The sequence below is a fragment of the Leucopleurus acutus genome (genome assembly GCF_964270905.1).
Source record: "Leucopleurus acutus genome assembly, chromosome: 1".
In the NCBI taxonomy this organism is placed as follows: domain Eukaryota; kingdom Metazoa; phylum Chordata; class Mammalia; order Artiodactyla; family Delphinidae; genus Leucopleurus; species Leucopleurus acutus.
This window is the reverse complement of record NC_139142.1, coordinates 178,585,788-178,608,698: the sequence shown is the minus strand read 5'-3', so window position 1 is coordinate 178,608,698 and position 22,911 is coordinate 178,585,788. Positions and strand designations below refer to the sequence as shown.

The 22,911-nt window shown below is 44.8% G+C and overlaps 1 protein-coding gene across 2 annotated transcripts in view; it reads left to right on the top strand.

Annotated features, from left to right (window-relative positions):
- IL2RA (interleukin 2 receptor subunit alpha) overlaps positions 1–22,434 on the top strand; it is a gene marked incomplete at its 3' end in the record, with an annotated part of 43,083 nt that extends 20,649 nt beyond the window's left edge. Inside the window, exons 2-8 of one of the 2 annotated variants that reach the window (XM_082834525.1) lie at positions 9,578–9,760; positions 11,361–11,474; positions 13,847–14,068; positions 15,204–15,290; positions 15,633–15,704; positions 16,902–16,968; positions 17,091–17,202. In XM_082834525.1, the coding sequence (XP_082690651.1) occupies positions 9,578–9,760; positions 11,361–11,474; positions 13,847–14,068; positions 15,204–15,290; positions 15,633–15,704; positions 16,902–16,968; positions 17,091–17,202 (857 nt within the window). Of the gene's footprint in view, positions 1–9,577; positions 9,761–11,360; positions 11,475–13,846; positions 14,069–15,203; positions 15,291–15,632; positions 15,705–16,901; positions 16,969–17,090; positions 17,203–22,184 lie in introns of those variants that run through there. The other variant, XR_014326027.1, reaches the window with a different exon arrangement.
- Positions 22,435–22,911: the final 477 nt, after the last annotated feature.

The following is a 22,911-nucleotide window of genomic DNA, read 5'->3' as shown; positions in this document are numbered from 1 at the left end:
CTACAGCCCCTGCAGCATTGGGGCGCTCGAGAGGAATAGTTTCAGCCTCCACACTCACCCCACTGTGCCCAGATGTGCATTTAACAAGCCCCCCAAGCCACGTGTACACACATTAAAGTTTGAGAAGCTCTGCTGTGAACAAGTGAAGCAGAGAGTCCTACCAGCTGTAGGAAACCAACTTCCCAGCTCAAAGGACCGACTGCCTTCCAGGTGTTGATATTTCTGGTTAACTCGAGGAACACAAAAATATATCAGCACAAAATTTACCTTAGTTCTGTTCCCTTCTAAAAACAAAACAGCAAGACACCAAGGGGTAGCTTTATTTAGGGGAGTGGAGTTGAGGTCATATGCTAAATGAGAGAAAGGGTGTCAGCATTCCAGATCCAATCAGGAAGCCCTGGTCTGCATCTCTTGTCTCTCTTAGTGAGTGACAGGCCACTTAGAGGAAGAGAAGGGAGTGCCTCGTTTCACCAAGTTTCTCATCTTTTATTGGAAACCCAAGCAGTAGAAGCTGTACGACCGTCCTTCTGGGAACAGTGGCGGAAAGGAGAGAGCAGACGCCTGGGAGACAGAAAAGCTGGTCTGAATCCCTAAATCTGTTGCTGTGTAACCTACGAATGCCTAATCTTTCCCTCCCTAGCATGGGCGTGGTGAGATGGAGGAGATGAGCCTCTAGCAATTCAGTGGAGAGAAAACAAAAGGCAAAACAACACAGAAAAAAAGGCGAAGCGTGTCCCAGGGTCCGTCACCCTCAGCCACCTTCCTCACAGACCTGTGCGGTGACACAGCCCAGAGCAAGGTGGCTCTCAATTACTGTCGCTAATGTCGGCTGAAGAAGTCAAAGGCAGCCATGAATTCCTGCATTTCAGTTGAGCCGGGAATTCCTGGAGGCAACAAGCCTACAAATATCCCAAGGAGGGATGCACCTGGGACAGTGTTTCAGGGACAGGGATGGAGGCTGGGTGGGCGCAGGGGGTGGGTGGGACATATGGGGTCCTGCCTGTGTCTTTCCAGGTACCATTCTTAGCAAAAATTTGAAATAAGATGTGAAACACTTTCAACATCGGAAGAGCTCAGTTTAACTCTCAATGCAAGGCCTTCGGGAAAATCCCTTGGGATTTTTCAGGATGAATGATAATTACTGGCTCTCTTTCCCCTCTGCCTACATAAAAGGTAGGAGGCAAGACCACATCAATGTTCCTCCGAGCCCATGGTAGGACCCCTCCAGGGGCCCCAGTGTCCCAGCTCTGAGCATTCACCCCAAGTCCCAACACGAGGCTAGTAGTCTCAACTTTCTCCTCCAATCTGCCGGCAGCACACACTTTCAAAGCTCTCAGAAAAGAAAATGACATCCAATCTGGAAATGCACCAATACTTAAAAATGACAGAGAGAAAAACATTTCCCTTCCCACCTTCCAAAAAAAATTCTGCATTTGCCTCCTGGGCTGGGAGAATGGGCCAGAGCTGAGAGCAGAGAATAATTTCTGTTAGAAAGTCAGAGCCTCTGGTGGAAGCAAGAAATAGATCTGGAAAGGTGGGTGCAAGAGTAAAGGCAGAAACAGCCCCTGTTTGCTGAATTTCGAGAAATTTTAGAGCTTTTGGAGTAAAACTAGAGAATGAGGCAGCTGCCATGCTGTGTGAAAATTTGTAAGTGATAATATGGGGAAGGAGGCTGTAAAGACATTTTGCTGAGTCACATAAACAACTGCCCTTCAATGTTCCTCTGCAAGATTTCAGGAGAGATAAAGTGTTTTCATCCTTTTTTTAAAGATGTTGTACTGCTGTTTCTTTTACGACACCGCCCTGAGAAGGGCTTTTAAAAATCCCAGATTTATTCCTGTTAAAAGAAACACCGCTGGCACCCCAGGTCTACCTTTCCTGCACACTCCCCTGCCCCAACACACACACTTTCTTCAGGTGATACTTGGAACACTCTTCACGTGGTTCCAGGGAAAAGGGTTATAGTCAAGTTCTTTACTAGTTCTTAGCTATAGACCAGGGAAGTTTCAGTGCTTCTAGATTACAGGAAAGATGCTTTTATAAAAGGCAAGTCTGTGGGAGTAAGAAGTTCTGGAAATTTCTCTTGTCCCCGCATGACCACCTCAGATGCTCAGGCTAATTTATGATGATTCTGGAAATTCCCATGGCCTAATTTAGAAAAGCACATCATCATGTAAATAGTTTTTAAGGACACAAAGTTGCCCCGAAGGCAATCTGTCTGCCTTCGTTTCAAATTTCTGTGTTTAGAAACTTTCTTGGTTTGTGGTTGAGTCGTCAGATTCCACATGCGGCTGAGGTCAATCCTTGATTATTTGTGCTAGTGGATAATCACGAGAATTGCTCAATATACTTCTTAATGATTTTTTTGAAGTAAAATTACATGTGGTGAAATGCACAGATCTGAAGTGTACAATCTGACGAGTCTGGGCTGTTAACCAAAATTTCAGAAACGGAGACCTGATTGAAATAAAAAGGTGTTATTTGGGGTTTGTTAGGAATGCCCCAGTGACACAGATTCAAGAAGACCTTGAATTGTTTCCCCAGCTACAAAATAGGGGACACTTATAAAGGCAAACCCCCACAAGGTTACAGTTAGTGACATGAGTTGTCTATCAAGAATTATAATTGGAGCTGGCAAGCAGTAAGGGTGCTTATTGAGTAAGAATTGTTTGGGGTCTGAAATGGTTGCATAATTTCAAGGGGAGACCTTGAGACCATAAGGTTGCAGCTGCTGGCTGATATTGTTTTGAAAATGGCTGGTGGTGTCCTTAAGTTTGATGCAGTTCAGAGAAAATTCAAGTTCTCAGTGGTGCAGGGACATGTCTGACACCAGGTCCTCAATGGCCCCCTGACTTGAACTGTGACAAGTCCATTATAATTTCAATTTGTCAGCAGGGCAAAGATGTACACTCATGTTTCCATCCCCCTACTGTCTCCTTCCAGTCAATCCCCACCCACCACAAGCAACCACTACTTTGACTTCTTTCTGCATACTAGTTTTGTCTTTTCGTAAACTTCATATAAATGGAATCAAACAGTGTGTGTATTTTGTGTCTTCTTTTGTTCAACATAATGTTTTTGAGATTATTCAAAGCTACTATAAATGTTTTGCTTAAGTCTTTTTGTAGATATGTGCTTTCACTCCTCCTAGATAAATACCAAGGAGTGGAACAGCTGGATCATAGGGCAGGTATATATTTAACTTCATTTTAAAAACTTTGAGTTTTGGCATTATTTTACACTCCCAACAGTAATGGAAGTGAGTTCCAGTAGCTCCTTGCCAACATTTGGTGTTGCCAGTCTTTTATCCATTTTATCCATTCTAATGGACTATTTCATGGTGGTTTCCAATTTGCTTTTTCTTGATATCTAATGATGTCTTCAGCACATTGTCAAGTGCTTATTGATAATCAGATATCTTCTTTGGAGAAGTGACCATTCAAGTCTTTGCCCATTTACTTATTGGGTTGTTTGACTTTTAGTATTGATTTGTAGTTCTTTGTATAATGTGGACACAAGTCTTTTTGTCAGATATATGTGTTGCAAAGATTTTTCTCCCAGTCTACCTGTAGCATTCATTTCTTCATGTTCTTAATGCCTTAGGAAGAGCAGAAGTTTTAAATTTACTATTATTTTATGGTTAGTGCTTTTTGTGTCTTCCCTAGGAAATCTTTGCCTATCCCTAGCTTGCAAAGCTATTCGCCTTTATGTTCTTTTAGAAACGTAATAGTTTTATCTTTTATGTTTACATCTATAATGTATGGATTTGGTGTATGGATGGATATTTTATGTTTAAATGTACAATAAAATTAATTTTTGTATGTGGAGTAAAGTTCTTTTTTCCCTATACAATTATCACTTGTTCCAGAAGCATTTGTTGAGATTTTCCCTTCCCTCATCGAATTGCCATGGTGTGTTTGCAAAAAAATCACCTGAATATACCTATGTCAGTCTATTTCTGGATTTTCTATTCTGTTCCATTATTCTATTTGTCTATCTTTTATCAATATGTACTGTCTTGGTCACTGAAGCTTTATAGAAAGTCTTGATATCAGATGATGTGAATCCTCCAAATTTGTACATCATTTTAAGATTGTCTTAAAATTCTAGGTCTGTGTCTTGCCAAATTTCTGCCAAACAGTGTGTTGGATTTTTTTTATTGTAATTGCATTAAGTTTATTGATCAATTTAAGATAAGTTGACATCTTTAAAAAAAAAAAGAATCTCCCAATCCATAAATATTGTGCGTTTCTCCAGTTATATAATTCTTTATGTTAGCAGTGTTTCAGAACTTTCAGTTTAAAGGCCGTGTGAGTTTTCAGTAAATTTATTCCTGAGTATGTTATGTCTTTTCATGCTATTGTAAATGGGATTGTTTTAAAATTTTTCATTTTCTAATTGGTTGCTCACAGTATAACCACAAGTGATTTTTGTATATTGAGATCGCTAAATTTGATAAGTTCTCATAGTAATTTTGGAGATTTCTCGGTAATTTCACGGAACCAACCAAGTCATCTGTGACTAATGTTTCTTACTTTGAAATCTACTCTCTGATATAAATACAGCCACAACTGGCAACAGGCAACAGATGCCTGTTTTTGTAAATAAAATTTGGTATAACTATTCTTCTCTCAGTCTCCACAGCAGGGAGTTGGTTCTAAGTCACAGGGTCCTGCCCTGTTCATATTCAGCCCAGCTGCTGGATTAAAAACCCGAAGAGTATCCTCACACACACTTCTGCCCCCTTCCTCTCTAGAGCCCCATCCCACAAATTCCACCCATGCCAGCAGCCTAGGGCTCTGATTTTTTCCCTCTTTCAGGTCAGTGAGGCCACCACTCTGCTGGCTCCACTTTGGTGCTACCTGGCAGGAAAGTGCCGCAGGAGGAAAGCCATGGCAATGGTGGGCTCACTTCATGTGCTTCCTTCCTCTCAAATAATGCTGTGCTGCACTGCCCGTTGCTAAATGCCTGCAAACTCTTGTTCACATATTTTGTCTGGTTTTAAAGTTGCTTTCAGCAGGAAGATAAATTTTGTCATGGTCGGAAGCAGAAGTCCTCATGGGCTGTTTTTCTTTTCCCCTTCAATTATTTTATCTAGCTCAGGGAATGTCCATTGTGTGCTTGTAAGTTGTTCTTTTTTAATAGGTTTTACTTTTTAGAACAGCTTTAGGTTCACAGTAAAATTGAGCAGAAGGTACAGAGATTTCCCATATACTCCTGACATCACACATGCACAGCCTCCCCCATTGTCACATTATCAACATCCCCCACCAGATTGTACGTTTGTCACCATTGATAAACCTACACTGATGCATCATCGTTGCCTAAAGTCCATAGTTTACATTAGGGTTCACTCTTGGTGGTGTATATTCTGTGGGTTTGGACTAATAGGTATCCATCATTATGGTGTCCTACAGAGTAATTTCACTGCCCTAAAAATCCTCTGTGCTACACATATTCATCCCTTCCTCCTCCCTACCCCCTGGCAACCTACCAATTCTTTTTACGACCTTCATAGTTTTACCTTTTCTAGAATGTCATATAGTTGGACTCATACAGTGTATAGCCTTTTAAGATTGTCTTCTTTCACTTAGTAATATGCATTAAAGTTTCCTCTATGTCTTTTCATGGCTTGAGAATTCATTTCTTTTTAGCATTGAGTAACATCCCATTGTCTGAATGTACCACAGTTTATTTATCCACTCATTTACTGAGGGACATCTAAGATTGCTTCCAAATTTTGACAATTATTAATAAAGCTGCTAGAAACATCCGTGTGCAGGTTTTTTTTGTGGACTCAGCTTTTCAACTCCTTTGGGTAAATACCAAGAAGCATGATGGCGGGATGGTACATTAAGAGTATGTTTAGTTTTGTCAGAAACTGCCAAAACTGTCTTCCAAAGTGTCTGTACCATTTTGCTTTCCCATCCACAACGTATGAGGGATTCTGTTGCACCACACCCTCACCAGCATTAGGTGTTCTGAATTTTGGTCATTCTAAAGATGTGCAGTGGCATCTTATTGTTGTTTTAATTTGCATTTCCCTGATGACATGATGTGGAACATCTTTTCATATACTTATTTGCCATCTGTATATCTTCTTTGGTGAGGTGTCTGTTCAGGACTTTGGCCCATTTTTTTCAATCAGGGTTCTTACTGTTGAGTTTTAAGAGTTCTTTGTATATTTTGGATACCAGCCCTTTATCATATAAATATTTTCTCCCAGTCTGTGGCTTGTCTTTCCATTCTCGTGACAGTGTCTCTTAAGAGCAGAAATTTTTTTTTCCGTTAAATCAGAATTTATTTTTTTTAAAGCATATGGTAACAAGAAAATAACACAAAAACAAACATCCTACTCCTTTTTTTTGTTTGTTTTCTTTTACTTTTTTTTTACTGAAGTATAGTTTATTTACACTGCTGTGCCAATCTCTGGAAATTTTTTTATTTTAATGAGGTCCAGATTCTCAATTCTTTTCTTCATGGACCGTGCCTTTGGTGTTGCATCTAAAAAGTTGTCACCAAACCCAAGGTCATCTAGATTTTCTCCTATATTATCTTCAAGGAGTTTTATAGTTTTATGTTTTACTTTTAGGTCTGTGATCCATTTTGAGTTAATTTTTGTGAGGGACATAAGATGTGTGTTTAGATTTTTTTTTGCATGTGGAATGTCCAGTTGTTCTAGCACCATTTGTTGAAAAGACTATCTTTGCTCCATTGTATTGCCTTTGCCCCTTTGTCAAAGATCAGTTGGTCTATTTCTGGACCCTCTATTCTGTTCCACTGATCTATCTGTCTATCCTCTCACCAATACCACACTGTCTTGATTAATGTAACTTTATAGTAAGTCTTGAAGTCAGGTAGTATGTCCTCCAACTTTGCTCCTTTCAGTCAATATTGTGTTAGCTATTCTGAGTCTTTTATCTCTTCATATAAACTTAGATTCAGTTTGTTGTCATCCACCAATTAAGTTGCTGGGCGTTTTATTGGGATTGCCTTCAATCTATAGATCAAGTTGGGAAGAACTAACATACTGACAATATTGAATCTTCCTATCCATGAACATGGAATATCTCTCCATTTATTTAGCTCTTCATTGATTTATTTCATCAGAGTTTTATAGTTTTTCCTCATGTAGATCTTGTACATATATATATATATTTTTTACTTATACCCAAGTACTTCCTTTTTTGGGTGCTAATGAAAATGGTATTGTGCTTCTAATTTCAATTTCCTCGTGGTCATTGCTGGTATTTAGCAAAGTGGTTGACTTTTGTATATTAGCTTTGTATCTTGTAACCCTGCTGTAATCACTTATTAGTATGAGGTTTTATTTTTGGTCTATTCTTTCAGATTTTCTACATAGATAACATGTCTTCTACAAACAAAGACAGTTTTGTTTCTTCCATCCCAATCTGGATACCTTTTGTTTCCTTTTCTTTTCTAACTGTATTAGCTAGGACTTCCAATATGATGCTGAAAAGCAGTGGTAACAGGGAACATCCTTGCCTCGTTCCTTCATTTGGCTTTTCTGATTATTACACACATCTTGTTTTAGCAACAGATTTACCTTCCGATACTTAAATTGTTGGTTGGTATTGACGTATGATAAGTGCCAGCGAATGGTACTGATGACATGGGCTGTAGGGAGAGATGAACTTTTGCAGGAGTTAAGGGTTAAGGTAAAACTCAGCCGAGTCTCTATCTGGACATTTTCTTTTTCTGGACAGGAAAAAAAGGGAGCGGAACTAGTACCTATTCTTTTTTTTTTTTTTTCCTTTTTAAATTAATTTTATTGAAGTACAGTTGATTGACAGTGTTGTGATCATTGCTGCTGTATAGCAAAGTGATTCAGTTATACATACCTATATACATTCTTTTTCATGTTCTTTTCCATTATGCTTTATCACAGGATATTGAATATAGTTCCCTGTGTCATACAGTAGGATCTTGTTGTTTATCCATTCTATATGTGATAGTTTGCAACTGACTAGCATCTATTCTATGCCTATTATGTGCCAGGTGCTCTGCAAGTTACCTTAATATGTTATTTCATGTAATATTTAAAAGAAATCAGTAAAATAATTATTATACCCATTTTACAAAAAAGGAAGCCAAGTCTTAGATACGTCAAAACAATAAAGCTGTATAGCTAGTAAGCTGGAAGAACTACAATTTAGAAACCTATCCTTCTCCTCTTTCCACCATGCTGTGTTTCTTGCCTTATGATTCTTATAATTCCTGGAATTTACATTATTTTACATGTTCCTCTACAACTGCTGGCCCAGTGAGCTATTCAAACTGCTTTTGTGTAGTTCCTTCTTGGTTAGAGGTGGGACAAGCTGTCCAGGTTCACCTCACCTTCTTTTTTTTTTTTTTTGCGATACACGGGCCTCTCACTGTTGTGGCCTCTCCCATTGCGGAGCACAGGCTCCGGACACGCAGGATCAACAGCCATGGCTCATGGGCCCAGCCGCTCCGCGGCATGTGGGATCTTCCCAAACAGGGGTACGAACCCGTGACCCCTGCATCAGCAGGCGGACTCTCAACCACTGCGCCACTAGGGAAGCCCCTCACCTCCCCTTCTTAAGGGTGTCAGGAGGGTCCCGCATCTTGCTTGGGGGTGGTCTCCAGGATGACAAGATGCTGGGCGGACTGTGAGGGCTCAGAGAAGCTCCACTCCACCCTGAGTGATTAACAGACGATCGGCAGGTGGTCCTCTGCCAGCAGCGAGTGCAGCAACCTGCCCGGACCCTGTGCCCGTTTGCTGGGTGGCAAGGCCAGATGCGGGAGCCCTGGCTGCCTCCCTTTTTTCTGTTTCCTGTGGTCCTTCCCGTCCGCTTCCTTTATCCAGCCTGTGACTTTTTCCTGAAAAATCTCATCTCTTGAAGCAGGAGAATCTGTCGCGAGATATACAATGGAATCATTGCTCTGATGAGACCAGCACCTTTTCCTCCCATAATAGTTGGGTGTTCAACTATTCAAGTGTCTTTAGTGGGAAGCCAGTGACTATTGTGGGGGGCGAGGGAGGGTCAGGTCTTCGTGGTGTGAGAAGGAATTTGGTAAACTTAGAGGTGGGTAGGTGGGTGAGAAACACACATTTCCTACTCACCAGACATTGAGTGAAGCACTTTACAAATATTTCTTCAAAGATAAACAACCTTACAGAATCATTAAATACAGAAAGTCGGACAATCTTTATTTCCTTCAAAGTATTTCTCACAGACACATCTCATCCCTCAGTTAAATCAATGTGGTTCGTCCCTCCCTTTGCTCATGTCCCTTGTGCCCCCTCATTCTATACTTGCTCAGCAGGAGGCATATTCAGAATAAAACCTCCTTCGTTTCTATTCATTTCGTTTGAAAGACACTGTAGTTTGGAGATGAACTTGGCTGAAGTTAAATTTTGAACCATCTCTGATATGAAGGTTTCTAAAGAAACTTCAACAGCCTTAGTTTCTCTCCAGGAAACAGTGGGGTACATACAAAACCCCTTAAGTCGAGCGAAGGAACGTGTGATTCGATCATGTGCCCATGTTTGGAAGCTCCTCACTCCTAAGGTGCCTTTTTGTCTTGGCAGATGTTTGTCTTGAAGACCCACCGAGTCTCAGAAACGCCATGTTCAAGGTCCTCAGGTATGAGGTGGGCACCATGATAAACTGTGACTGCAAGAAAGGCTTCCGCAGAAGGTCGCCCTTCATGCGCTGCACAGGAAACTCCAGCCACTCTGCCTGGGAAAACAGATGCCACTGCGACAGCACCTGTAAGTGTTTCCATTTGTAACCCCGGAGGGAAGGAGAAAAACTGTAGCAAAGAGGGAGAGAGGGCTTCAACTATTATTCGCACGGCCCTACAGACAAAAACTGGCCGCCCCATCTACGTGGAAACTAATGTTGGTGGTTCCCAGAATAGTCATTCACTGAACAGATATTGAATGAGTGTCTCCTAGTTCCAAGGCCTGTTCCAGATACTTGGGGATATGACAGACCCAGCCCTCAAGGAACCTATACATCGGGGGGAGGGAGGGAGGACAGACATTACACTAATAATTACTAAACAACTAAAAATAATTCTAGTTCACAATGAGCTAGTGAATGTAGCTCATGCCACTGAACTGTACACTTAAAAATGGTTACGATGGTACATTTTATGTTATGCACATTTTATCACAACTTTTAAATTGAAGTATAGTTGATTTACAATGTTGTGTTAGTTTCAGGTGTACAGTAAAGTGATTCAGTTTTGTGTATACACACACACTTTTTCAGATGTTTTTCCATTATAGATTATTACAAGGTATTGAATATAGTTCCCTGTGCTTTACAGTAAATTCTTGTTATTCACCTATTTTATATATAGTAGTGTGTATCTGTTAATCCCATACTCCTAATATATCCCTCCCACACTTTTTCCCTTTGGTAACCATAAGTTTGTTTTCTATGTCTGTGAGTCTGTTTCTGTCTTGTAAATAAGTTTATTAGCACTGTTGATTAGATTCCACACATAAAAGATATCATATGATATTTGTCTTTCTCTGACTGACTTATTTCACTTAGTATGATAATCTGTAGATCCATCCATGTTGCTGCAAATGGCATTATTTCATTCTTTTTTATGAATGAGTAGTATTCCACTATACACACACACACACACACACACACACACACACTACATCTTCTTTATCCATTCATCTGTCGGTGACATGTTGCTTCCATGTCTTGGCTATTGTAAATAGTACTGCTATGAACATTGGGGTGTATGTATCTTTTTGAATTAGAGTTTTCGTCTTTTCTGGATATATACCCAGGAGTGGGATTGCTGCATCATATGGTAGCTCTATTTTTAGTTTTTTAAGGACATCCGTACTGTTCTCCATAGTGGCTGCACCATTGTCATTGCTTTAGGAGGGCCTCTCTCTAACTTTTAAATGAACTGCCTTGGGAAACAGAGGAGTGGGCGGGCTGTTGAATTAATAGCTCCTCTCGCTACCACACTCATCCCCACGTACAGTGTTGATGGGGTTGATGGCCAGAATGGCGTCCCTTTTGGAGAGACACACAGACACAAACAATTCCACCAGAAAAATCTCAGCTCCTTCAGAAACACGTTGTAGGCCACTGACATCATGTACAGGAAACCTGACTGACAGGCCAGTGCTGCACTGGCCAGGAACAGGCCCCCTGAGAGCCCCCCAAGGGCAGGGTGTGTGGGGATCACCTTTATAACCCCAGTATCCCCCGATATTGCCTGGCACATCACAGACCCTAGAAAAACTCTCTTTTTGAGCAAATGAATACATGAAGAGCGTGTTCTCTTTTAAACTTTTGTGAAGCTATCTTCTTCATTCCATCCATACTCTCTAGCCTCCCCTAAGACTCCAGGAAAACAAGTTACTCCTGGACTCAAAGAACAGAATGAAGAAAAGACCACAGAAATGCAGAGCCAAATGCAGCCCACAGGCCAAGCTAACCTTCCAGGTAAGAGGGGACCCATTCTCTTGCAGGTACAGGATGTGTGCCCCAGAGGAGGAGGATCTGTCCTGCTGTCCTCTTTCCTAAGGATGTCATGTGGACGAGAACTATTGTGTAGTGTTTGCAGGCTGTTTGCTCAGCATTTCAAGCCACTCTTACAGCAGCCAACCTGGGCTCTGGGTTGCCTCCGGGTTTGGGAACTGGCCAAATAGAACTCAATTCAATTCACTTCATTTCAATTCAATTCAAAAAGCATGTTTGGGGACAAACTGTGCCAGGCACTGCGGCCAGACAATACAAACCTGAGTAGACGGTCACCCCTGCCCTCAAAGAGATGCTGTGTTTTCCCCTTAAGTACAAGGCAGTGAACTCCAAGCAAAGCAATTTACTTCCAGACATTCCTTACAGGACAGGGTTGTGAAGTGGGCGGTGCCACACTGGTGCCTCTGGAAGCTGCGGACAAACACCTCCTAGCTAATAGGCTGTGGCCTAGCGAGTTGCTGCCCCAACTTCCCAAAATTAATAACGTTGGGGCTTCCCTGGTAGCACAGTGGTTGAGAGTCCACCTGCTGATGCAGGGGACGCGGGTTCGTGCCCTGGTCCGGGAAGATCCCACATGCTGCGGAGCGGCTGGGCCCGTGAGCCATGGCCACTGCGTGTCCGGAGCCTGTGCTCTGCAACAGAAGAGGCCACAACAGTGAGAGGCCCCGCGTACCGCAAAAAAAAAAAAAAAAAATGTTGAAGTCAAGCCATAACGTCAGGAAGAAAGAGAGTCCATTAGGAAAACCTGAGCCTTGTGGGGGACCAGCTGACCTTACAAGACCCCATGGTCCTACGCTAATTTTATAACCTTACGAAGAACTTTACGACATTGTATATAATCTCATTTGAACCTCAGAAGCCAGTGAGTCAGGGAGCAGGAAATATTACTTCAATTCACTGAATAAACTGAGACACAGAGACATTTAAAGACTTGGCTAAACTCACATAATAGGACTGAAATAAGGCCTTGGGTCTCCTGAATTGGAACAGGGATCTTGCTACTGATTATTTAAACTAGTCTGACTTTATTTTCAGCTTCTATTAATTAAAAAAACTAAAACCCAATGACTAACCCAAGGACTACTCTGCAACATACTGTTTGCAGCCCTTTTCACTCTGACTTTGTGCTGGAACAAGGCTTCCGAACACATTTAATTATTTGTTTCTCTCTGTTTCTCCCACATCACCTTCCACAATTACTGAAAGTTTTCTCAAGAGGTCAAAGTTTACTGTCCTTACTCAAGAGATAACCAGCTGGCTCTGGCTAAGGGATATTTCACAGATTGTCTTAATGTGGAGGTTTTCACTTGAAAGAAGCAAACCCAATTCAAATGGGTTCAGATGGTTATGAATTTTACTGACTGTAAAGGCAATTTGGTTCTGAGACTGAAACACACGTTCAGTCATGATTTGCAAGGTGCTGCACTGAGCAGACCACCCTGGACGGGACCACTCGGCCTCCTGCTGCAGAGGGTTACAGAGGGCACGGGGGAAGGTTATATGGGTCCTTGGGGTTGTGGAAGGTCAGAGCATATATGCAGTTTCACACTTCTGGGCTTAGAGGGACCTGTGGTCCATATGTCCAGATTTGGCGGGAGCAGGGGTTGGATTCTGGGATTAAATCAGAGCAGGACATGATCTCTGAGGTTAAAGGTCAGCCAGGCTTGGGTTTTAGTTGGGTGAGTGGGAAGTTACTGGGCATGGGAGTTTTCAGAGCCCTTAAAAGGGTCCACCTGGGTCAAGCTTCAGGCATGGCTTGATCAGGGATCAGGCTCCATTTCTCCAAGATCATCTTAGTGTTCCCCTCCTCCTGGCTTTGGATTTGTCCCCAGTCCTTCCGCCGTGGCCCCAAGATGACCACCAGCTGCAACTCACTTAGCAGTGGGGATCCAGACGGTCTCCACACTTCATTGGCCCAGATTGGCTTGAGCCTGCCTTTAGCCCTAAACTGAGACCACCATTCGCACGCCTGTCTACTTATCAAATCTCTCACCATCAGCAGAAGTAATTGCTCATCTCTCTGCATTCCGAGAGCAAGCGTCTGTCTCTTGGCTGTCATCCTCACCACGTTCTGCCTGTATGTGCTTCCTTACCAGATCCACTGTCTGCTCCTTGCAGGGGGACTGGGTCTTTATGCCTTTTCACACCATGTCTAGCAAAGGTCCTAACACATAGATGTTATCAATACTTACTGGAAGGAAGGAAGGAAGGGAGGGAGGGAGGGAGGAAGGGGACAAAGAAAAGAGTAAGAACCATGGTCCAGTCTCTAGGAAGAGGCAACCGGGACTCACAATGTCTCCCCAGCTTGCCTTTGGAATTTCCTTTCCCTCTTCCAGGTGACTGCAAGGAGCCTCCACCATGGGAATATGAACGTGAACCTTTGAAGAGAATTTACCATTTCATGGCGGGGCAGACAGTTTACTACCAGTGCATTCAGGGATTCAGGCCCCTACAGGGAGGCCCTACCAAGAGCACCTGCAAGATGATCTATGGGAACATGAGGTGGACCCAGACCAAGCTTGAGTGCATAAGTGAAGGGGAGAACAGTCAGTTTCCAGGTATGGAGATGCCCCCCGCCAGGTCCACCACCTCGCTGCTTCTGTCGGGCGGACCAGCCTGGAATCCCTGACCCACCCGCTACGTGACCTTGGGCAAGTCTCTTCCTGTCTTGGGGCCTCTGTTTTTTCTCATTCTAGAAAACAGACTAGATAAACTCCAAGGTCTTCATCACCTGAGGTCCCCTGTACCCTGATGGGGATAAACAGGAGATGGAAGAGGAAGAAAGGTCTTCCGAAGCCCCCTGGGTGCTACCTCACTGGTGATCCTGCTGCCCCCTTTTCTAGCTGATCCTGAAATTTTCCTTCTGACTCTAAGCTACCAAAATTTCCTCATTCAAAAAGGAAAGTCCACATGCCATGCACACATTTCCAACTTGCTGATACATAATGTAAATCCATTATTTGTGCCATGCCACACCATTAGCATGCCCCCTCCTCTTGTGTGAGTCCCACCTGAGCTTTGCCAAAGTGCAGATGTGCAGGGAAGGGACTTTTCAAGCACAAACACACATGCACACGCATGCACGCTCATTCACACGTGCAGACAAGCCACCTACGTTGAGGTCTTCTGCTATTTTCATTCTGAAATAGTCTTACTATTTCTACAGTCAAAAGTCACTTCCATTTGACCCTGTTAGTGGTTTCTTTGCTCACCCCCGCTTCCCAGACCCCACATCTCTCTCTTGGATCTTCTAGGGAGGCTTCCGTGTTTCTTTCCCATAGCCTGACCCTCATGAGCCACACTGCACGCCAGGCGTGTCCACGAGCAACGGGGAACCTGTCCCAGAGAAAAGCTCTCCTTTTGTGCATTTCTACTTCGTTTAATGGTTTGATGGTATTTGTATTATGATGACCCGTTTCCAAGCCACAGAAGGAAACCAGAGCTGAGTAGGCAGTGTGGGGAGAAACTTGCTGAGTTCTGTAGAAAGCCAGGGTCAGGGTCACAAAATTCCCTCCCTCCTGCTCTGCTGTGGCCACTGAGCCACTTCGCTGTGACCCTAATGGGGAACCGAGAACTGAGACTCACACCTCAGCTAGTGCATCTGGAGTCAGCTGAGGAGGACAGGGAGGGAGTGGACATGAGACCTCCACTCCCCACCTTCTGTTCCACAAGCATCCTTACTCTCTCCTCCAGGTGATGAAGAGCCTCAGGAGAGCACGGATGCTCCCCCTGGCAGTGAAACTGATTTTCCCGTAACAACGAGGATGGCAGGTACCACAGGTACGGCTGCAGTTTCTTGGAAGATAAAAGGTTGGCTATTAAACCATGATGCAGGATAAGGGGAGGAGTTGGCCTGGAGCTGCCCGTAGGTACCAGAGATGATCACACACCTGCGGGCAACCTCCCAGTCCTCAAACGCCGCCAGTGTCACAGGAGAAACAAGATGAGGGCGGCGCCTCGAGGCAGAAGAACGAAATGTTCAGATGTTGGCCCCAGGCTCCCCTGGTCTCTCTTAGCTCTCCAGTGGCTTCCAAGCCCCCAGCCCCGAGAAGCCTGGACTCTCCCAGCCCGTGCAGCCCCACGACCAGCAGTGACTAGCACCCTTCTCTCTCTTTTGCACAGATTTCCAAACACCCACCGAAGTGGCCGCGACCATGGATACGTTCATATTTACAACCGAGTATCAGATCGCAGGTGGGTAGTGACAAACGTGCACCAGACAGAGACCAGGGGACGTTTGCTTGGTGGGTTGGTGAGTTGCTTGGTTAGTTACTATAAACTAGCTCTTTACACTATATAATGTTTATAAGAGTCAAAGACGAATCCAGATAGTAACATGACTCGGAATCACAGGCACCGGTTGTAGTGAGTTAGGAGTGAGGTCTCAAACCAGCCTCAACCAGTGCCTCCCGACCAGATCCTAGAGGACAAAATACCCGGCACCTGCGTGTGAGGGGAGGCCAGGGTGCGGGGATGTGGTGGAACCAGCGGAAGAGAGAAGCATGCCACCAACACTCCAGGTGTTTCCTGGTGGGAGGCAAAAACGGGCTTTGAGAAAAAAACAAAATAAAGACCAAAACCGAGCTCTTAGAAACAGAGCAGAATGCTGGTGACCAGGGGCTGGGGGTGGGGTCAATGGGGAGGCGGGTGTCAGAGGCACAGACTTCCAGTGAGAAGTGGAGCAAGTATGGAGATTGAACGTAGAGCGTGGTGATCACAGCTAACAATGCTGTATTGTAGACTTGCAAGTTGCTAAGAGTAAATCTGAAATGTTCTTGGCCCAAAAAAGAAATGGTAATTACAATACATTTTGCAATGTATAAGTGTATCAAAGCAACACATTGCACACCTTAAACTTAGACAATGTTACATGTCAATTATATCTCATAAGGGGAGGGGGTGAGGGGAGCAAAACAGGCTTTGAGGCACGTCTAAGACACATAGACAGATGGACGTATGGATAACTTGACAGCTTCAGGACCACAGGAAAGAAGCATCTGGGAAACAACACTTTCAGGAGATGCTAAGTGTTTATCATGCATCTTTATATTTCAACATTTCTTTTACCCATCGCGGGCCTCACTCACGGCCTCTTTAACTGAGGCCGGGGACTCTGAACCTTTCTGAAGAGGGTGCCTGTCAGCTGCTCCTCACAGAAAGAGTGGAGCCCCCTGAGGAAAGGTTTGTGCCCTTCCAGTCCACACCCCCAGGCCCTGGTCCTGGAGCCTCCAGGGAAACTCTGCCGGGAGGGAGCCGCGTTCTGAAAACGGGCGGCAAAACCCGCAGCGCTCGCCTCTCAGCGAGCCCTTTGCTGGGGGTGGGGACGGATACAAGGGGACGGGCTCTCTCAGCCCCGGGGCCCCCTCCCCTGACCTTCCTCTCCGTCCACAGTGGCCGGCTGCATCCTGCTGCTCATCAGCATCTTCCTCCTGACCGGCCTCACCTGGCAGCAGAAATGGTGAGTCCCGGGTGGGCAAGGAAGCCCCGCCCACGCTGGAGGGAGGGGGAGCGCCGCGCAGGAAAGCACCGGGGCAGGGACCCCTTCCCCCCCAGCCCACCCCCTTCCTCCCTGACCACCAGGGGTTTGGGGAGCAGCAGAGGGAGAACTGGCCAGTGCACGCCTTCCCAGAGTCAACCCACAGAATTACAGCCGCAGGGAAATGGGAAAGCCAAGGAAGCGAACATCCACTGAGCGCCTACTGTATGCCAGGGTCCATGCTTATCTTGCGAACATTATGGCAACCTGAAACCTTTGCTACAAGCTCTGGCAGGTTAAGCAACGTGGACAAGGTTGCACAGCAGAGGCCCAAACTGCAACCTCTGTCTAGTGCCCAGGACCTCTTTGCCCCTGTCACCTGGCAGCGGAGAACCAAGGGCAGCGTCAGCCCTGGTCCTCTCCTGCGCTCCTCACCCCCCAATGCAGACGCTCACACCAGAGCCCCCTAGGCTGGGAACCTGACCCACGCGACCCCACGTGTGGACTTATTTGCATTAACTCTCCCGGCTGCAGAGGAGAACAACCCGGTGAGATTTAAAAAATACCAATGCTTGGGTGGGCCCCAGACATCAGTACTTTAATTTTTAATTGAGATAAAATTCTTCATTTTAACCATTTTAAAGTGTGTAATTCAGTGGTTTTCAGCACTGTTGCGTATACACCACCAGTATCTAATTCCAGAACATTCCATCACCCCAAAAAGAAACACCACATTTCCCAATTCTCCATCCCCCTCCCCCCCCAATTCCCTGGCCACCACTGATCTACGTTCCATCTCTATGGATTTGCCTGTTCTGGCCATTTCATGTGAATGGGACCACAATGTACATACTGTGTGCCCTGTTGTTACTGGGATGTTAGTACTTTTTAAAAGCTCCTCAGTCGCATCTAATACATACACATCCAGTTTAGACAACCCCGAGCTGGACCCGTGGTTCTGAACCATGAGTGCATCAGAATCTCCCAGGGGGGCTTGTTTTTTTTAATTGAAGTACAGTTGATTTACAGTGTTTCAGGGTTACAGCAAAGTGACTCAGATATATATAAATACACATATATATACTTTTTCAGATTCTTTTCCATTATAGGTTATCACCAGATACTGAATGTAATTCTCTGTGCTATACAGTAGGTTTTCACTGTTTATCTATTCTATATATAGTATCTGTTAATCCCAAATTCCTAATTCCCTGTGGGCTTCTTAAAGCAGAGCCTGCCAAGCCTACCCCCAAAGTCCCTGATTCAGCAGGTCTGGGGTAGGGCCTGAAAATTTACGTCTAACAAATGCCCAGGTGATGTCAATGCTGCTGGTCCAGGGACCAAACTTTGAGACCCACTGCACTGACAGTGTTAAGAATCAAGAGAGTGAAATAATTTCTCTCTCTCTCTCTCTCTCTCTCTCTCACACACACACACACAGAGTCAGTCTCTCCCTCTCTTTAGACAGAGGACTATGGAGACCTAGCTTGTCACTCTCCTCACCTCCCAGGGCATCCCCTACCCCCTCCTCACCGGGTGCACTCTGCCAACCCTGATATAAACCCCCCAGAAGACCCTGAGAAGACAGAGAGTCACCCCCCCACCCCCCGCCAAGAACCAAAGCCCTCCGACCCCCCAGCCTGCCTAGCCAGAGAGAAATCATCAGATTCCTTCCATTCTTATCTTGATCGTCAGGCCCACGATAAACTCCTGGTTTTCCTTCCGTCAATTAAAAAGCACAAATGATTGCAACGCAAAGGAGAAGCCCTCTAGGGTTTCCGTGTTAGGAATTATTCGCATACCCGGCAACCTACCAGTCCCTCTACGTGTTAGCCAATTCCTGAGGCGTTTTTACAGGATTCTGTGAGATGATGCAGGTAAATTGCCCAAGACGCTATTTTTACTGCACAGACAGATCCTCTCCTTCCCTCACTGACAGGACCTAGTACCTATCAAGGATCTTTGTATTTGGTAGCTTAAAGACCCAAACCTTCGGACACAAAGGGATGAAGCTATTTGGGAGTGGGAAAGGTTTGGACTTGATGTTGTGAAACCAAGAACTGCCTGAAACTATATGAGTTTCCAAGATCTCCCAGAACTGCAATCTTCCAGGAGACCTAAACAGACACCTCAAACTGACCCAGAGAGCTGGTCCAAAAGCCTTCCTAGAATTGAATTTCATCTGATGGTGCCCTCTTGTGGCCAAACAGAAATACTACATTTGATTTTTTTAATTTTTTAAAGCAATTACTGGGAGCTGACTTACCCCAGCTCCTGAGAGCCAAAAGCTAGATGTTCTGGCATTTTGAGAACTGCTTTTAAGCATAGCCATTATTAAAAATTAAATTATATAAACTTACAGTTACATAAATTATATTAAAAACAAAGTCAGGGACTTCCCTGGTGGCACAGTGGCTAAGAATCCACCTGCCAATGCAGGGGACACGGGTTTGATCCCTGGTCTGAGAAGATCCCACATGCCGCGGGGCAACTAAGCCTGTGCGCCACAACTACTGAGCCTGTGCTCTACAGCCCGCGAGCCACACCTACTGAAGCCCGCATGCCACAACTACTGAAGCCCACGAGCCACAGCTACTGAACCCGCGAGCCTAGAGCCTGTGCTCCACAGCAAGAGAAGCCACCGCAATGAGAAGCCCGCGCAGAGCAACGAGGACCCAATGCAGCCAAAAATGAATAAATAAATAAATTTATTAAAAGAGAAAGTTAATAAGTACTCAAAATTAATCACTTTCTAATTGTTTTACTGCATTTTACTACTTTATTCTCAGGGTTATTTGCATCTGTGTATCTGTATCGAGGAAATACGATCTATATGATGGTTTTATACTGCACGTCCCTCCCCAACTCTGTATTCAAGGTAGCTTGAAACTGGGAGTGGTGGGAGTTTTTACACCATGGAAACAGGCAGCCTTTTTCAGACAGCTGGTTGTTAAACATTTGCCAACACACCAGTTCTTGGAGCCTTGCCCCATGGGAGCTCTGAGCAAATTAGGAAGTAACCAGATGTTCCCATGGGCTGAGGAAGGGCTGGGGAAGTCTAGGATTGTACTGTCTGATAGGGTCGCCACTAGCCACGTGTGGATATTTAAGTTTAAACTTAAATAAATTAAATGCAATTAAAAATTCGGTCTACGCGTTGCACCAGCCACATTTCAGGTGTTTGATAGCCACACGTGGCCACATTATTGGACAACATAGATACAAAACATTCCCATCACCACAGAAAGTTCTTATGGTACAGCGCAAGCTAGAAAACTAGGAGTTTTCAATTCATGAAAACCCCTTAGCACGGCTAGTTGGTTTTATTATTCCTTTTAGGCAGCTGTTGTCTTCCGTATACTTCCAAAAAATTTTGATAGGGTATCTCCTACGTAGATGCTGGTCAAAGGGTACAAACTTGCAGTTAGAAGATGAATAAGTTCTGGGGAATCTAATGCACAGCAGAGGTGATTATAATCAACAACATTGTATTATATACTTAAAAGTTGCTAAGAGACTAGATCTTAAATGTTCTCACCACCAAGAAGAAATGACAGTTATGTGATATGATGGAAGTGTTAGCTTTAACACCACGGTGTTCATTACATCTCAATATATAAATGTATCAAATCAACACATGGTACACCTTAAACTTCCACGACGTTCTATGTCAATTATATCTCAATTTTAAAATGACTACTAGAATATCTCCTATGTACCAGGCACTTGCCAGGGGCCTAAGGATGAATACGAATGGCCCCTGCTCTCAGGAGCTTACAGATCAGTGGAGGAGAAGGGGAAAAAAATTGAGACTTTAAATGTAATTTGTTAAAGCCTAAGGTTGAGGTGTTACAGGAACGAAGAGAAAGGAACCTAATCCTATATGGGGACACCCAGAAGTCTTTCAGAGCTGATACCAGCGGCCAGATAAAGAACGGCAGGAGAAGCTGCAAGTCAGAGGGGCAGGAGGAGACGTAAGGCAGCCTGAAGGGCACGAGGACGTCTGGGAGGATCTAGCAGTTCTGAACACTGGGGTGTAAAGTGCACGGGGCAGTGGTGACAGTGGTGCTGTGGGAATGGCCAGGGACCAAGGCCTGGAAGATCAGGCCAGACTGAGGAGCTCGGGCCCGATCCTGAGGACGACAGCGAGCCACAGAAGCCCAATTATGCGATAAATGGTAGCACTGGCCCTCTGAAGAATCTGGCCACAATAGAGGCTGGAGTTACGGTGGGTAATGGTGGTGGCAGTTTGATTATGTTACGATGGAATAAATCCATACAGGGGATGAGGAGAGCATGAACTAGGTCAGTGGACATAAATTAAAAAGGAGGAAAAGGACTTCCCTGGTGGCACAATGGTTAAGAATCCTGCCAATGCAGGGGACATGGGTTCGAGCCCTGGTCTGGGAAGATCCCACATGCGCGGAGCAACTAAGCCCGTGAGCCACAACTACTGAGCCTGCACTCTACAGCCCGCGAGCCACAACTACTGAAGCCCAGGCGCCAAGAGCCCGTGCTCCACAGCAAGAGAAGCCACTGCAATGAGAAGCCCGTGCACCACAATGAAGAGTAGCCCCCGCTCACTGCAACTAGAGAAAGCCCAAGTTCGCTGCAACTAGAGGAAGCCCACGCACAGCAACGAAGACCCAACACAGCCAAAAATAAATAAATTAAAAATAATTTTTTTTTAAAAAGGAGAAAAAAATCGAGAAATACGTGAGTCAAGTTCACGTGGCTGATCAGAAGTGAGGGTTAAGGAGGAGGGTTGACTTGGGGATGACACCAGATGTTAGAGTGTTACGGGGGACTGTTGTCACTACACACGAGGATGACGTGTAACGTGAGGGTCATGTACCCCGTGGGGAGTAGCCCTGGAGCAGACCCCCTCCTGTAGCCCCTTCCCTAAGACCCACCCAGCCTCCACACCTGTAATGGTCTGGGTCTCAGGCTCTTTCTCAGCCCCACTCACCGCACAATGATAGGACCATCACGCTGTGAGGACCCCAGGGCTGCCAGTCTTGATCTCTAGAGGGGTGGTCAGCATGTGGGAAGGTCACAATATCCTGGGGTGGGATTTAAAGTTAGCGGGTCAATGGGGGCTTCTGTTGAATGCTCCACCCACATCCGTTTAGGGCACAGACCACATTCTTCTTGGTGTGGCATTACACCCATGACTATGACTTGTTATATCACTACAGGAAGAAGAACAGAAGGACAATCTAGAAAACCAAGGGCAAGAAGAACCCGCAGATGTCATGGACCACAATCAAAATCAAGGCAGCTGAACACTCATCCAAGAGGCATCTCCTGATCCCATGGGTTCTGGAAAGCTCTGAAGTCACATCACAGGACACCAGGCACCTGCAACCCCATCGTGAAGCCAGCTCTGTAGTATCAACGAGCGAGCTTGACCTGCACGTAGGCAGCAAGTCCAAGGTCACTGGAGGAACAGGGAGGAAAAACCAGAACTCTTGGTCCCATTTTCATGTGTATGTGTTCATTAAAGCATGACCGGCATGGAACTCTCTCCATGCCATGTATAATACAAAGAAGAGTAGCTTCATGCTAAGTTCATCCCAACTTCCCAGTTTAGAAATCCCAAGGAAAACCCTAGCACTAATGTAAATAGACACACACGCTCTCTACCCTATGTAACTGGACCTTGCTCCTCGGTCCATGTAGGTCCTTTCCCAGCCTCTGGTTGACTAGTCCATTCTCCTGATCACATCCTTTAATGAATGCCCCCTAAGAACTCTGGACTGGTAACTAGGAATGCTTTGGACCTTAGCTCAGTGCTCTAAACTAGCCCCCCTCCACTGAACCTTCAATTCTGAGTTTCTAAAGAACAGAGTCCATGGGGGAATAGTCTTTGGGTAATACCAAAAGAGGACAACCAAGCCCTTGGAACTGTGGAGCTTCAATATT